The sequence below is a fragment of the Periplaneta americana genome, chromosome 2 (genome assembly GCF_040183065.1).
Source record: "Periplaneta americana isolate PAMFEO1 chromosome 2, P.americana_PAMFEO1_priV1, whole genome shotgun sequence".
NCBI lineage: Eukaryota > Metazoa > Arthropoda > Insecta > Blattodea > Blattidae > Periplaneta > Periplaneta americana.
The window spans coordinates 74394007-74409643 of record NC_091118.1 but is presented as its reverse complement, the minus strand read 5'-3'; the positions used below and the strand labels follow the sequence as shown (position 1 = coordinate 74409643).

General features: G+C 35.1%; 1 protein-coding gene across 3 annotated transcripts in view; it reads left to right on the top strand.

Moving 5' to 3' along the window:
• Positions 1 to 15637, top strand: part of LOC138694336 (trichohyalin-like) — a 236062-nt gene that overhangs the window by 31542 nt on the left and 188883 nt on the right. For all 3 annotated transcript variants that reach the window (XM_069817954.1, XM_069817955.1, XM_069817953.1), the window contains 2 exons: positions 103 to 213; positions 9705 to 9845. In XM_069817954.1, the coding sequence (XP_069674055.1) occupies positions 103 to 213; positions 9705 to 9845 (252 nt within the window). The remainder of the gene's footprint in view (positions 1 to 102; positions 214 to 9704; positions 9846 to 15637) is intronic.

The following is a 15637-nucleotide window of genomic DNA, read 5'->3' as shown; positions in this document are numbered from 1 at the left end:
AAGTCATAACAACAGATCCAGAATTAAAGATCATACAGTAATACAGAAACTGATGAGTAAGGTAGCATTATTAAGATAAAAAAGAAAATGTTAACTTTACAGGAAGAAGAGTTGACGTTTAAGAAGGAGCCAATGTCCGATGATGAAGATAATGAAGTTTTAGCAGTTAGAATCAAACAAAGGTGGCAACATTGTCAAAATACGTGGAAGCAAGTAAGCATTTAAATGATATAGATTATAAATAAGTTAAGACCAGCCTCATGGTCTAGTGGTCAGAGTTTCTGGCTATAGTTCATGAGGTCCTGGGTTCGATTCCCGGTTAGAGCACAGGAATTTTTCCTTAAAGGGGATTATTCCTGTGTTCGTCCATGGTCTGGAATTTAGGTTAAGTTTAGATTTAAGACCTCTCCTGGCACCACATAATCATAATCATCCTATCACATCATCCAGGTAATGTAACTCCGCCTTCCAGGCGCCCCAGCCTCAGAAGTGGGTTACAATTAAGCCACAGCCAGGAGAGAAAACCAGAAATGTCGAAAAGACAACCTGGTGGCATTGGATAAAAAAAAAAAATAAAATAAATAAGTTAAACATTCCTTTTTTTCTCTTAACTCTTTGCAGGAAATCAAAAACCTACAGTAAAACTTCCATTAATGATCATTAGTGCTCAGATTTCTGTGACATCATATTTTTATCCTGGTCTCTTTTTTCAAACTTAAGTTAAATTAAACACATTTCTGCCTTTTCTGAATGTGCTGGTGCAGGTGTTACATGCTGTCTCTTCTCACTTTATAGATCTCTTGGATATGGAACAACAAGTTTTGATGGAGAAATCATTGCAATAAGTGAAAGTCTCAGGAATCTTCTATGCCACATCAATAAATTTAAGAATGCAGTTATATTGTTAGACTCCAAAGCAGCTATTCTATCAATAGTCTCGAGACATACACCTTCATCTCAAACAGCTGAAATAACTAAAATGTTCTCTCAATTAATAACATTCAATAAAAGGATTGTATTCTAATGGATATCATCCCATTGTGGAATCCTGGGAAACGAGAATGCCGATGCTTTAGCAAAGAAGGGCAGCACTGCTACTTACAGACCTGTTGCTAAATCTACGTATTACTCTGTGAAAAGATTTATTAAATCTATATACTTCGACTTCAATAAACAAAATTTGATAACAAAATTTCAAGGGAAAAAATGAAACTCTCTGCATCATAATCCATAGTTAATTCCCAATTTACCATGCAAATCGTCTGTAACTGCATTTAGATTGGCAACAGGCCATGACTGTTTGGCCAAACACCTGCATAGAATTGGAATATATCAATCCCCTAACTGCCTATTATGGAACTCAAACCAAGAAATGGATTTGGAACACCTCAAAATATGTGCTTCAGTGGCTGACAGTGACAATATCTTTGAAAGATATTGGAGTGCAAGAAGGCAAATGACTTTGTCAAATGCCTGGAATTAGAAAACAACAACTTTTTCTGAATATGACATGGTTTCTATTGGTAATATAAATGCATATTTTACCGTAGTTTAGCTTGAAGTCGTATTTGACCATAAAAATTGTATGGAAGCATATTTTTGTATTATTCACTCGTTTTGTGTCAGTAATGGTAAGAGATTTTATTTGTGTTTGGTTATTTATTTTGGATACTTTTTCCTTAGAAATATTTTGTTATTAAATGAAGTTTGAAGGTAACTGAATTTGTCAAAACATAAAGGCAAAAGAATGTTACAAATATGGCCAGGTTGTTAATTTTCGGTCTCACCTTCACTCCCTTCACCCCTCTCAAAAATGTAAAGCTTAAGAGGTTCCAACTCCACTATTGCCATGTAGTAATTCATGTAAACAGTCAGTGATCCTGTTAACATCTGTAAAGGAATTAATTGCACATTTGAGAGATTTTAGATTTTCTTCATCTCTCTTTTCCCCGGTTTTATTATTTATATGGTGAACAATCCACTACGGCCATATCAAGGATTAATATTCAAAGAACAATTTTGTAGAATGGTGAATAAAAACGTTTCGTAAGTAATTATTCTTGCACAATATTTAATTTGTTTTGCGTCGTATTTCCAAGTTTTCATGTCATATTTTGGTATTTTTTGGGGCATAAGTGCATTATATTTCTTCGAGTCCTAATAATCACTTTCTTATGTGTAATAATTTCCTGCACAGTTTTTAACACTTACAACTTTCCAGAGACCATCCCTCTTCCTGACCAACAACCAGTCATTACTAATTGAGCTCTTACTTACTAATGGCTTTTAAGAACCCAGAGATTTATTGCCGCCCTCACATAAGTCTGCCATCTGTCCCTATTCTGAGCAAGATTAATCCAGTTCCTAGCATCATATCCCACCTTTCTCAAATCCATTTTAATATTATCTTCCATCTATGTCTCGGCCTCCCCAGCGGTCTTTTTCACTCCTGTCTTCCAACTAACATTCTATATGCATTTCTGGATTTGTCCATACATGCTACATGCCCTCCCATCTCAAACATCTGGATTTAATGTTCTTAATTATGTTAGGTGAAGAGTACAATGCATGCAGTTCTGCATTGTATAACTTTCTCCATTTTCTGTAACTTCATCCCTCTTAGCCTCAGATCTTTTCCTAAGCATCTTATTCTCGAACACTCTTAACTTCTGTTCCTTTCTCAGAGTGAGAGTACAGTTTCACAACCATACAGAACAACCAATAATACATACATAGTGTTCTTCCAAATGGCAGATGTTTCACTGCAGATCCAGTATTCTCCAATCTTTCCTATTTTCTGCCTTTCTCTTGGTCTCCGCATATGATCCATATATCTTAATGTTGTCTATCATCTGATATCTTCTTCTGCTTCCGAACTCTTCTACCTTTCACCATTCCTTTCAGTGCATCCTTCAGTAGGCAGTTTCTTCTCAGTCAGTGACCCAATCAATTTCTTTTTCTCTTCCTGATAGTTTCAGCATCATTCTTCCTTCACCCACTCTTTCCAGCACAGATATCGCAGATTTCTTATTCTATCTGTCCAATTCACACACTCCATTCTTCTCCAGATCCACATTTCAAATGCGTGTAGTCCCTTCTCTTCACTTCTGCTTCATAGAATGCCACACTCCACACAAAGCACTTCACTAGTCCTTTAGTTTTTTTCTAGAGATCCACAGATGCTCTTTTTCCTATTAAAAGCTTCCGTTGCCATTTCTATCCTTCTTTTGACTTATTGGCAGCAACTCATGTTACTGCTTATAGTACATCCCAAGTATTTGAAGGTGTCCACTTGTTCTACTGCTTCATTTAGTATTTGCACGTTTATCTTCTTTATTTTTCTTCTGACAACCATGGTCTTCGTCTTGTTTGCATCTGTCTTCATCCCGTACTGTTCATAGCTGTCATTTAGCTCCACTGGCATATCTCTTGGAATCGTCTCCTCTTCTGCTAACAACGCCATATCATCAGCAAATCTTATGCACTTTATTCTGCTTCCTCCTATTACCACCCCTCCCATGTTCTGAAAACAATTAACTGGTAATATAACTGTTTTGTAAATTCCAACTTTTAGTTGGATGACAAACTTCTCAACCCAATAATAACAGGCATTTCCCATATTTATTCTGCGTTTAATTTCCTCCCGATTGTCATTTATATTTGTTACTGTTGCTCCAAGATATTTGAATTTTTCTACCTCTTCAAAGGATAAATCTCTAATTTTTATGTTTCCATTTCGTACAATATTCTGATCACGAGATATAATCATATACTTTGTCTTTTCGGGGTTTACTTCCAAACCTATCGCTTTACTTGCTTCAAGTAAAATTTCCATGTTTTCCTAATCTTTTGTGGAGTTTCTCCTAACATATTCACGTCATCTGCATAGATAAGAAGCTGATGTAACCCGTTCAATTCCAAACCCTCTCTGTTATCCTGAACTTTCCTAATAGTATATTCTAGAGTAAAGTTAAAAAGTAAAGGTGATAGTGCATCTCCTTGCTTTAGACCGCAGTGAATTGGAAAAGCATCAGATAAAAACTGGCCTATACGGACTCCGCTGTAAGTTTCACTGAGACACATTTTAATTAATCGAACTAGTTTCTTGGGAATATCAAATTCAATAAGAATATTATATAAAACTTCTCTCTTAACCGAGTCATATGCCTTTTTGAAATCTATGAATAACTAATGTATTGTATCCTTATACTCCCATTTTTTCCTCCAATATCTGTGAAGTACAAAACTTCTGATCAATAGTCGATCTGATACATCTAAGACCATATTGATGATCCCCAGTAATTTCATCTATATATGAATTTAATCTTCTCAAAAGAATATTGGACAAAATTTTATATGACATCAGTAAAAGTGGTATTCCTTGAAAGTTACTACAATTAGTCTTTTCCTCTTTCTTAAGCATAGGTACAACTATGGACTCCATTCCATTGTTCTGGTACAATTTTCTTTTCCCAAATAGCAAGTGCAAGCTTATAAATTTCACTATATAGTGCATTTCTTGGAGATTTGTACTTTCTCAGGTTTTCTATCGCAATTTCGATTTCAGAAAGTGTGGGTTCGAGTATAAATGACTCAGGAGTTCGTATTTGAATATTGTCCTCATTATTTCTATTTTGCCTGTTTTCATTACTAAATAGGCTCTGTCATAGTTAAATTCGACGGCTTAATGTCAAAGAACACTAACTCCAAAATCATAACTTTACAGGAGAGGCAAAAAACAGTTTGTGTACATTTTCTTATGTTACTGCTTTAATTTAAGAGATATATTGATAAAATTTAAACCATATATATAGAATATAACCTTAAAGACAATACAATACATATTTTCTAGAAATATATAATATTGTCTTAAAAATTAACACATTTTGGAGATAGTGTTCTTTGTTACTAACACAAAGCGTTCAATTTAGTAGATAGTGTTAAAAATAAATGCCAAAATATTGAATTTAAACACTGTAATAAAAAATTATAGATCTATTTGACAATGCAAATTAATAAATTTAACTTATTGTGCAGAGCTGCAATTATATTTCTTCTTCTTTATAAAGGAACATTATCTAAACTCAAAACATATTAGCATTATTATAAAAGTGCCAGTTAATATTATTTATAAAGCATAAAAGCATAATATTATCATTATTAGATTAATTTATAGTATTATCTGAAATAATAATTTTAACAGTGCATTATAAAATAATAAAAGAGCAAAGTTATCTTCAATTTACATTGCATTTTAGAACAATAGTGTTTTTAAATAGTTGCTAATGTTACGCTACTTTAATTTACCACAATGGATGAGGAGTTTGGATGAAAAAGTTATTTAACTAATGATCAATTTATTTAAAAAAATAGCAAAGCCTACAAATTAAGTTGATTTAAAAGTCTGTCTGCACGTAATAAAAAGAAAATACACACTTAACTCAGAATTTATAACTTGAATGACATTGAATAAAATTATAATCTGAATATATTACATTTTATTTGATTCAGTATTTGTTTTGAATAGTATCAATATCCATACCTCTCATATAAAAATTTAAAATTTCCTCTTAGTTTTATAGTCACTCATTGCTCTTCATCTTGAGTATCTTCTACTAAGATTTCCTGTTCTTCATTTTTAAACTGTTCTAAAATAAATGGTAATTTCCTGATATAATGTTCTGTTTACACAGTTGCAATACATTATTAATTTTCTAATCTTGTATATTTTCAGTGCACCATGATGCTTTGGTTTAAGCTGAAGGTTATCTAGCCTAAATCCATGTGTTATCTTCCTCTGTACGTTGAATTTATGGAATTCATCATAATTGTATTTAAAAAAAAAAATACGTGTTCACTGTCACTTTTCTGAAACTGGAACCACATTATATCCAGCCATTTACAATGTTTCCATTAGTGTAAACTTTCTTGTTCTTTATTGATGTCTTCTGAATTTCTCTTACATCATTACATTACTCTGTTCCACTTCTATTTTTGATACAGCTCTAACTATAGTATACCACTCTGATGGATCAAATATTTCTGCATATTTTGCTGTTTTTTTTCTTCAATGTGTGCGTGGACTGTGTCCATTTGTGAATGTCCCAGTTAAAAAAAAAATGTTCAATTTGAGGTACGTCCAAAACATTCACAGCGTAGAGGAGCATGGTTGATATAAGCACAGTCCTCCACATGTATCGGACATGAAACACAACCTTTTACCATTTTGCAGTTTTTTTTCATTTGAGCAATGAGACATGATGGTACCTCTGCAGCTCCTCTTTCTGCAATTTTCTCGTTCCATAAAAAATTTTCTGCTGTTCTGTTGGCTACATCATACTCGGTCAAATGATATACAGCTAATCTATGTTTATAAAACACTCATTCCATTTTAACATTTGGACTGTAGCGCACAGCTTTCAAAATCAAATTTAAAAAAGTAAAGATCATTTACTGGTGCTCTAAATGTTGTAATCTTTTTTTACTTGACGAGCTGCTTCCTTTCTTTCAATGTGGGACTGATGAACTGCCTCCGTCTCTATCTTCTTACGTACAGGCATGTGATCATATTTATAACATTTATGGCATTGATAAAAGGTATCCCGGTAACAAGCCATGAAGGCACTTGGGGTGCATGGAGGTAGAGCCCCATGCTTTCCATGACCTCAGCACTAGAATGAGGTGGTGTGGTCGGCACCACACTCTGACCACCTTTTACCCCTGGTAAAGACCCGGTACTCAATTTTATAGGAGGCTGAGTGAACCTCGGGGCCGTTCCTGAAAGTTTGGCAACGAGAAAATGATTCTTTCTGGAATTATGAAAAGCTATATTAAAATTATTTTTGAAAATATGACGATAATATGGAAAGTTTTCTGCCTGAACATTAGCATTCCTGAATTCCATCCCCCCAACATTTAGGCCCGTCATTGTTTTGCACTGCAGCCTTAGGGTTATTGTGCCACCTATGTTTTATAATTTAATACCGATTCATCAGCATTGTTACCTTGATTAAGGTATACAGTCCAGATTAGAACTCGGTTCAAATTCTGAATTTTTCTTTATACAGTTCATACATTTGTTTGGAAATTTAAATCACAAGACAGATATTCTCTTGCAGTGTCGTTTCTTGTACTCTTGTTGAACAGTACTCTTGAAAATGAAGCACTGTGATTCACTATATATTCACGAGTATTTTCAGATTTCTTTAGTCCATGTTCTTGCTTTCCTCTTCGATCAGTATCCACTAAGTTATTGTCACTTTTTTCAAAATATGTTTCATTATTTTGTTGGATATGTCAAAGATGGCGAGAAAAAAACCCCTGCATATCTTTATCTTTTCTTTATTTTTCACCAGACAAAAAATGGTGTTTTGCCTTCTAGATTCATCCTTTTTGGATTTGGATTTCTTTCACTTTTGTAAGGCCTATCAAAAATTGCCGCTTCAAATCGTTATTCTCAATATTCCAATATTGTTTATGAATGTCATGTTTGTCTTCAGCACTAAATGATAGGTTGCATTTAAGGAGACATTTTGTACAATCTTTGTCTAGAACTTTTTTTACCAGCAATTTATTTCCACTATTTAAGGACTTGTGGGCTTTCCCTGTTATCCAGCGTTGGACATGGACTACTGACAGCTATGCTCTTATTAGCTTCATCACTCATTCCTTGTGAAATTTTAGATGTCGCTAAAGCCATCTTCACCATTAACCTGCCCCTAGTATTCGAACTGAGTATTTCTTAGCTCTAATAAAAGAGTATCAAATTATCAGAGCAATTCTGTGCTGCATTTCTTATAAAGTGTAAACTTCTTACAAACTGGATTGATTTAAGAATGCTTTTCTATTAATTAAAAAATTATCAATTCTCTAACAATGAACAGTAGGTGATTGTATTACATTCTTGGTTGTATATTCTGAGGCAGTGTCACCAATAAAATCTTAGAAATGTTAAATAATTTAGAGACAAAGAACACTATCTCGACTTAGTGTTCTTCTAGTCTATATTTTGTTACTGTCAAAGAAAACTAAGTCTAGATAGTGTTGTTTGACACTCAGCATCTGTCTAAATTAACACAACACTATCTCCAAGAAAAATAAAACTATTATTTGTAGAGACATATTACTTTCACACTATATAAAGGCTACTATATACAACATGATACTATAAATAACTCAAAAAGTCGATTTTTGGAGTTAGTGTCCTTTGACACTAAGCCGTCGAATTGTAAGTGTAATAATTTTGTAATAATTTCATTTACATATGGAGTTAATCTTCTCAAAAGAATATTGAACAAAAATTTTGTATGACGTCATGCTCCAAAAGATGGTGTCAGAGGTATCTCAACATGCATTTGATAGTGTGTTTTTCATCAATATCTCAGAAAATTATTCTTAGCCCCTTTAGAAAGTTAGGTCTTCATTTGTTAATGCTTCTTAAGAATTCCTTTGTGTTACACTTCCTTATTATACAATATGCAAAGAGAAGTATTACAGTGCTGCAAAAGGTCGGTTTTAAGGTTTTCACAGGAAGACTGATTGAATTTCCCTGGTACAAAGAATATAGTTTCCGGTATGTCATTTGTCTGCATATAGTGGTATCTTCTAAACTGTTAGACGGATTTTATTCATATTGAAAGGATTGTCACTGGTATGAAGTTTCTGTTAGAAGTGTCTTGTAGCTTGTAGAAGATGAATGTGCAGATAGTCAACCTGTAGATCTTCATGAACTTGTATATTGCTTGTAAAGCAATCGCAGGCATGGATGATCTGGAGAGCTCTATTTTGCGTTGTTTCTAGTGGCTTGAGGGTAGTCCGAGGTGCATAAAACCAGGCAGGAAAAGCGTAAGTAAGAATTGGAAGAATTAATTGTCTACAGAGATTTGTCTTCTGTTTCAAACTGAGCACAGGAGATCGCAGTAATGAATAAATTTGAAAAGTGCGAGCAGTAGCTTTAACAGCAGTAGATTTTATGTGTTGTGTCCAAAGTAAGCGTTCATCAAGAATGACTCTGAGATATTTAACTTGATCAACATATTGTAGAGATTGACTATATAATGTAAGTTTACTATCAGGTATTTTGGTGCACTTGGTGAAAATTATGGATTCACACATGTCAGGGTTGATTTGTATTCTCCAGCACAGGAACTGAGTATCTAATAAACTAATTGGACGTTTATTCTGAGGTATTGTAGGATCTTTTCTTGCTTTGGGTACAGTTATTATACTCGCGTGCTTCCATACTGTTGGAAAAGAATGAAGACTGAGAGAAGCATTAAAAATTTTGGTAACATGAAGAATTGCTTTGCTGGGCAAGTTTTTTAGAGTGATATTTGGAATTTTGTCATGGCCAGGCGATTTCGAGATGTTTGATGATTCTTGAAACTTCTGAAGGTGATGTGGGTTATATGACTGCTAGTTTGTATAGTTACGAGGAAAGTAAAATCTGTATACTTCTGCCATCTTTTGAGATGTTGGAAAACTAACTACTGCATTGGACGCAGAATGTAAGATACCATATTATATGCTACATATCTCATTTTTAACCAAATTGTCAGTTACCATGTTTTATGCCTGAGCCCCTCAATTACATGAACAAAATAAATATAAAAAATGTTGGTGCTTATAAATGACTTTATGAATTACATTTCACATTTAACGTGGTCCTAGCTATGTCATTTACATCAAACATTTTATTTATACAGCCATCATCAGAAACAGAAATTACTTCTGGTCAAGAAGAAGAAGAAGAAGAAGAAGAAGAAGAAGAAGAAGAAGACCCAATGTCAGAGCATGATGCTGTTGAGTCTATGTCCAAGAATGTACTTATGGACAACACTCGCAAGGTATGATGAAAAAAAAAGATATGCATTCTCTTTCTCCTCTCCTTTTTCCAGTGACTAATATTTTGTTTTGATTCAATGTCAAGGTAAAATTAATTGTGCCGAATTTAATTATTGTTAAATAGTGCTATTAGGATTGGAGAAGACAAATTTGCAATGAGCTAGGGAATGTGATGACACCATATCATTTGAGATACGGTATTCTTGTCTTTCCTTTAAGGAGACTCATGGATGGTATCGTAGTTCAGCTCACTTAGCTGGTCATTGAAGGTGCTTACCATATGTGCTAGAGGAGAAAGTTACGTCATTACAGTGAAACTTCTCAATCAATCAACCGATCAATCTGTCAGTCTTAATTTATCCAGTAAGATACTGATAACATTAACTTCACAGTAGTTCAATGTAGCCTTCAACTAGGGTTTCTTTTAACCAAATGAAGGGTGCTTTAATTAGTTCCCAGTATAGATACCTGCCACCAGTAGCTAGAGTTGAGGTATTATGTGACTAATATTGATACTGTACTACCAAAATTTCTGTGGCTTTGACCTAGAAAATCGAGTTCTAGTGCAGTACTTACCACCTACCAGCTGGGGCGTGAGAGTGCCAAGCTACTTGGAACTGGAGTACGATTCTCATGATTGTGTCAGTTACTGTGTTGTCACATCTGATGAAATCATCATACAGGATGGTGAAAACAATGTTATGTTGACCACTGGCCGAGAGTAGGTGGCATCACTGGGGACACCGGTGAGAAATTCAATAAGCTGATAATGACAAGCTGGGACTTAGCGGCTGTGTGAAAGGTCGGTCAAATGTGTCAGTCGATCTGCAGTAGTGGTTCACATATTTTCCGTGCATTACTACTTTAATTTGCTTCATTTAGTATTTGTGGATGTGAGATATAAAAGAAAAGACAGCAATCCTGGAATTAAAAAGTACCTTAGATTCTGAACTCCAGTTGCATTGTTCCAGTTATCGTCGTTTTGCCGTCATTTTGGTCCGTTTTTTTTTTTGTTCTGGAAATAGTCCCATATAAATAATGATATTTTTTTTCTGGGTCCATCGTTCCTTGAACTATAATTTTATCGCATTGGTCATTGAGAAATCATGGTCTTAATGCAATGTTTTCCTGCATGGATAGTTTTCTTTTATTTTGAAAGGGTGAACATTTTTCTCACCATTATTATCTTTGAACTAAGAAGATGTAGAAGACTGCAATCCCGAGACTGTGTCAAACTTATGGCTGGTTTCATCAACCTTCGTTATCATTATAACGTCCCGTTAAATAATTTAATGACACGTTAGTCAGTTTTTGTGTTTCACCAAGTGTCATTATTGCTAACGCATCTTTAAATTCACTGTTAATTTATTAGGACCTATTCGTCGCATTAAAACAGTAACGATGCGTTAAGAAGTCAACAACATGGCGGACGTAATTATTCGATGATGAAGTTCTTTATTTAGAACTTCAACATAACGACGAACTCATATGTTGTAATAACACTCGGAATAATCATTTTGAAGATTGTGATAAAGAATTCCACGAAAGCTACACATTAAGGAAATAAGTAGTATGAATGATTCTAGAAGAAACTGAATACCTGTATAGTGTATAGGTTAGAATACGACACATAGAAATCACCCACTTAACGCCTCTTCAACACATTCTTCTCGCTTTAAGATAACGTTGCGGGAAGTTTTGAAATGGTAATTGATGATATGAACGAGGTATCAAAAGCTATATTGTCTAGATATGTGAATAAATTATCAGACGTACTATCAACATTACAATAGTCATTATTTCTATAGGCCTAATAAGCTTATAGCTAAATTTTATGTTGTCATAGACAACATAGATTGTGTACATGTTCCAATCGTATGGTATATCCTGGCAGTAATATAGCCAAAAGAATCTGCAATAGAAGAAGATATTTTTCCTTCAATATTCAAACAATTTCATAGGCCTATGTAAAGCTCCATATAGAAAAATTGTGGCTAAACTAGCGCTGAGGTAGTTTCCTTCGTACTCTGCTTATACACCTTGCACATATGAATCTGTGACAGTTTACGTTTGATTAGTTTAGGTTTTTGTTATGCCTTGCATATACGATCAAATGTATTGCCACAAAAAAATCCCTTATAAATTCATCGATTTTCACTTCTGAAACCAGCAGAACTACCTCAGCGCTAGTTTATTGAAATTGTAATAGGTTAGAATACGACAGATAGGAATCACCCACTTAACGCCTCTCCAACAGATTCTTCTCGGTTTAAGATAATGTTATGATCTAGACAGATAGCACAACATTCCAAAGGAGGATGCCTTTTAAATGAAAAGGGTGCAAAGAGATTTTCTTTTAGGAGACAATGGATACCCCTTAAAATCCAATTTAATGACACCTCTCCTGAATCCTGCCACACAAGCATGGCAAAATTGTTACAGGGTACTAATAAATTTGTATGAAATACAGTGGAAAAGTAGTATGCAATTTATGGTAGAGGCGATTTCCCGTCCTAAATTTAGGCCTAATATAACTGCTTAGAATGCTTTGTATATAATTAAGTGTGGCATCAATTTTGAAGCTGTCGACCTTATAGTCCGCTAAATTTTCTTAGATTTCCTTTAGAAGTTACAATTTAACTGCTCTACATTCCTATTATTTACATTTAGAAGCAGCTGTCTTTTTTTTTTAATTGCAGTGTGACAACATACTGTATTTAGGAAGATGTTCTTAAAATTACTGCCTCTTACCCGTTTGCCTATGATTGTTTCCTCATGCCAAACAAAGTCAGCCATGATCATATGTAACCAATGAAATTCGCGATTTCGAAGCCATGGTCGTATGAAAAACAAAACATGCAAGATACAAGTACAAAATCCCCTCGTTAGTAAACGCCTGTTAATTTTAAAGATACGAGGCTTGGTGAAACAGTCAACTTTTAAAGATCCCGTTAAAATTAAACGATCCATTTGTTGACAAGTCGTTTGTGCTGATTTAAAGAAGCTTGGTGAAACCGGCCATTAGTGTCAAAATGCAAAATGTTACACTGTCGTGATACATCATCGTAGTGGAGCCCACAAACTCTCCGCATGCATTTGGTATTGTCTTTTAGTACGACTGTGTGTGTGGTCTGTGTTATGAAGACAGGCATTGGATCCTGAAAAGAATGCAGTTTTATAGTAACTTATTTATTAGTTCGATTTTTTCGCACAAGAACGATTTGAAGGTATATAAACACTTGATCTTATTATGGAATGTATTGCGCAGTCATCTTAACTAATGAGATTTGTTGTCTTAGCTGTGACTTGTTTAGAGTTGGCCTTACAATGACACAAACGTTGATCTCCACAGTGGCATGTGTCTATTCATTGTTTATGTTCAGTACATGTTTATATGCTTAGACGCATACAGGAGAGTCCCTAAAGAGCTAGACAAGTCTCGACATTGTTTTTATGCAATATGGTATAGGCCTAATTTGTGATGCAGATTATAATTGTATGGAATGCAACAGTATGAGCTAATGGAAGCCTGCCTAATTTAAACAGTAATATTAATTTTATCATCATCATTGATGCAGGGTGTGAATTAAGATTTTTGATGAGGGGGGGGGGGATAGAATCCTAGATTGAGAATACCATACATAAAATAATTATCTTCATTCGATTCGGCTCAACACTTGGTCACACTGAGTTGTCTCTCTTGCATAATTAGATCCATGAGCAGGCTTAAGATAAGTTGTGTAATTCCTAAGTTATTGATTGTTGTCGGCTTGCTGGTGATATAATACATCAATATTATTTTTTTTGCTTACTTTATACTGTATTTTGTCCTGTGCCGTGGCGTCGCGGTCTAAAGGTACGATCACACGTCGCTACTTTTGCAGCACTGCAGTACAAAAAACTGCGCAACTCTTGTACTGTGATGTGTGAACAACGGTGCAACCCGAAAAGTAGCGGCAGCCGAACCTGCTGCCTGCTACTTTTTCATACTGTTTGCAACTTAAAAGTAGCGACGTGTGGACAGGGTTCTCAGGGTTGCAGCCGCAGCATTTTTGATATCGGTTTTGTTGAAACTTTTGCTGCGGTTGCAACCAGTGTTACCACCTAAATGTGCCAATGATACTTTTATTGCTTGGATATATTTTAATGTTAAATGTGATGAAATTAAATTATTTGTAACAGTTATTAAATACACAACACAGTCTGAGCATAATTGGTGACGATATAATTCATGTTTTAAATTTTCCGTAGCGTAGTTTCAAACAGGAGGGTTGCCAACATTGATTACGTGAATATACTGTTGGTTATCATTTAAGTATATAGGCGTTTTTAAAAGCTTTATAGTAAAAATAATGTCAATTTCTGAATACTAGATACGACAGAAAAGCAAATAATAGATAAGGAAGCTTTCGCATGAGTTTCTTAATAATGCGAACCTAACCACAAAATGTATATTGAGAAGTCAATACGGAGATGGAAACCTGCAGCATGACTGCGGTTGCAAAAGTAGCGCCTTGCATGTGAACAGACTCGCAACCTCCAGTTGCAACTTTTGCAGCACTCGGATTGCGCAGCACGAAAAGTAGCGTGCAGCGTGCTACTTTTGGTTTACGTGTGAACACGACATGCAACTTTTGCAGCTGCAGTATAAAAGTAGCACTGCAAAAGTAGCGATGTGTGACCGTACCTTAAGGCATCCTGCCTAGGACTCACGTTACGGAATACGCGCTGGTTCGAGTCCTCATGGGGGAAGAAATTTTCTCATGAAATTTCGGCCAGTGTATGGGACCAGTGCCCACCCAGCATCGTGATGCACTTGGGGAGCTACGATAGGTAGCGAAATCCGGTTGCGAATACCAGCTATAACGGCTGGGGGGATCATCGTGCTAACCACACGATACCTCCATTCTGGTTGGATGATCGTCCATCTCTGCTTTGGCATGTGGGCGTGAGGCCAGCAGCCGGCTGATCGGTCTAGGCCCTTCACAGGCTGTAGCGCCACGGATTATTATTATTATTATACTGTATTTTATAAAGTATACCTGTATTAAAACAATTATATTTTGTGAGGGGGATAGAAGTTATCTCTGGCAGCGATGTTAATATGAATTTATGAGAGGGGGATAACTTTCCAATAGGGGGGAAATCCTCCCCCCCGCCCCCCCTGTTAATTCACACCTTGATCGACGTGCAAGTATTGGGTCTCACTGTCCTGTTACGGTCTCTAGCCATCTCTTTAATTAGGCCTTCCAGGAAATACATCAGCAGCATTCTAAATGTATTACGAATCTAAGTTCATGATTTTAACATGCTTCATTTCTGTCTAAATTATCAGTAACGACCGACATCTAGTAAGGAATTGCGAACTAATTTCTAGAGTGTACATCATCACACACATGACTTGGTACGATGGTGTGAGGGATGGTAAAACTCCATCTTTCTGTTTACCTCAGTATCGCTCTTCTCTGAAATTCACTATAAAATGCAGGCGTAAAATGTGCAAAAAATGAAAGCTAATCACAGACTTTCTGCAAGAAATAGTGTACATTGTGTTCTAATAAATGTGCATTCAATGTAGTAAATAACCATTCAATTGTACATTTTATACCCTATTTAAGCATGTAGTAAACTTTTATTTTTATTGGAAGTTTACAGAGATTAATGAAATATTACGAGTCATGTCGATTATGATTTTACATTATTTAAGATAATTGTTAAAAATTAAATGCATTGATTACAGTATATGAGTATTTCTCCCTTAAATTATTTAGGGAACAGTGGGATACGTCCATAA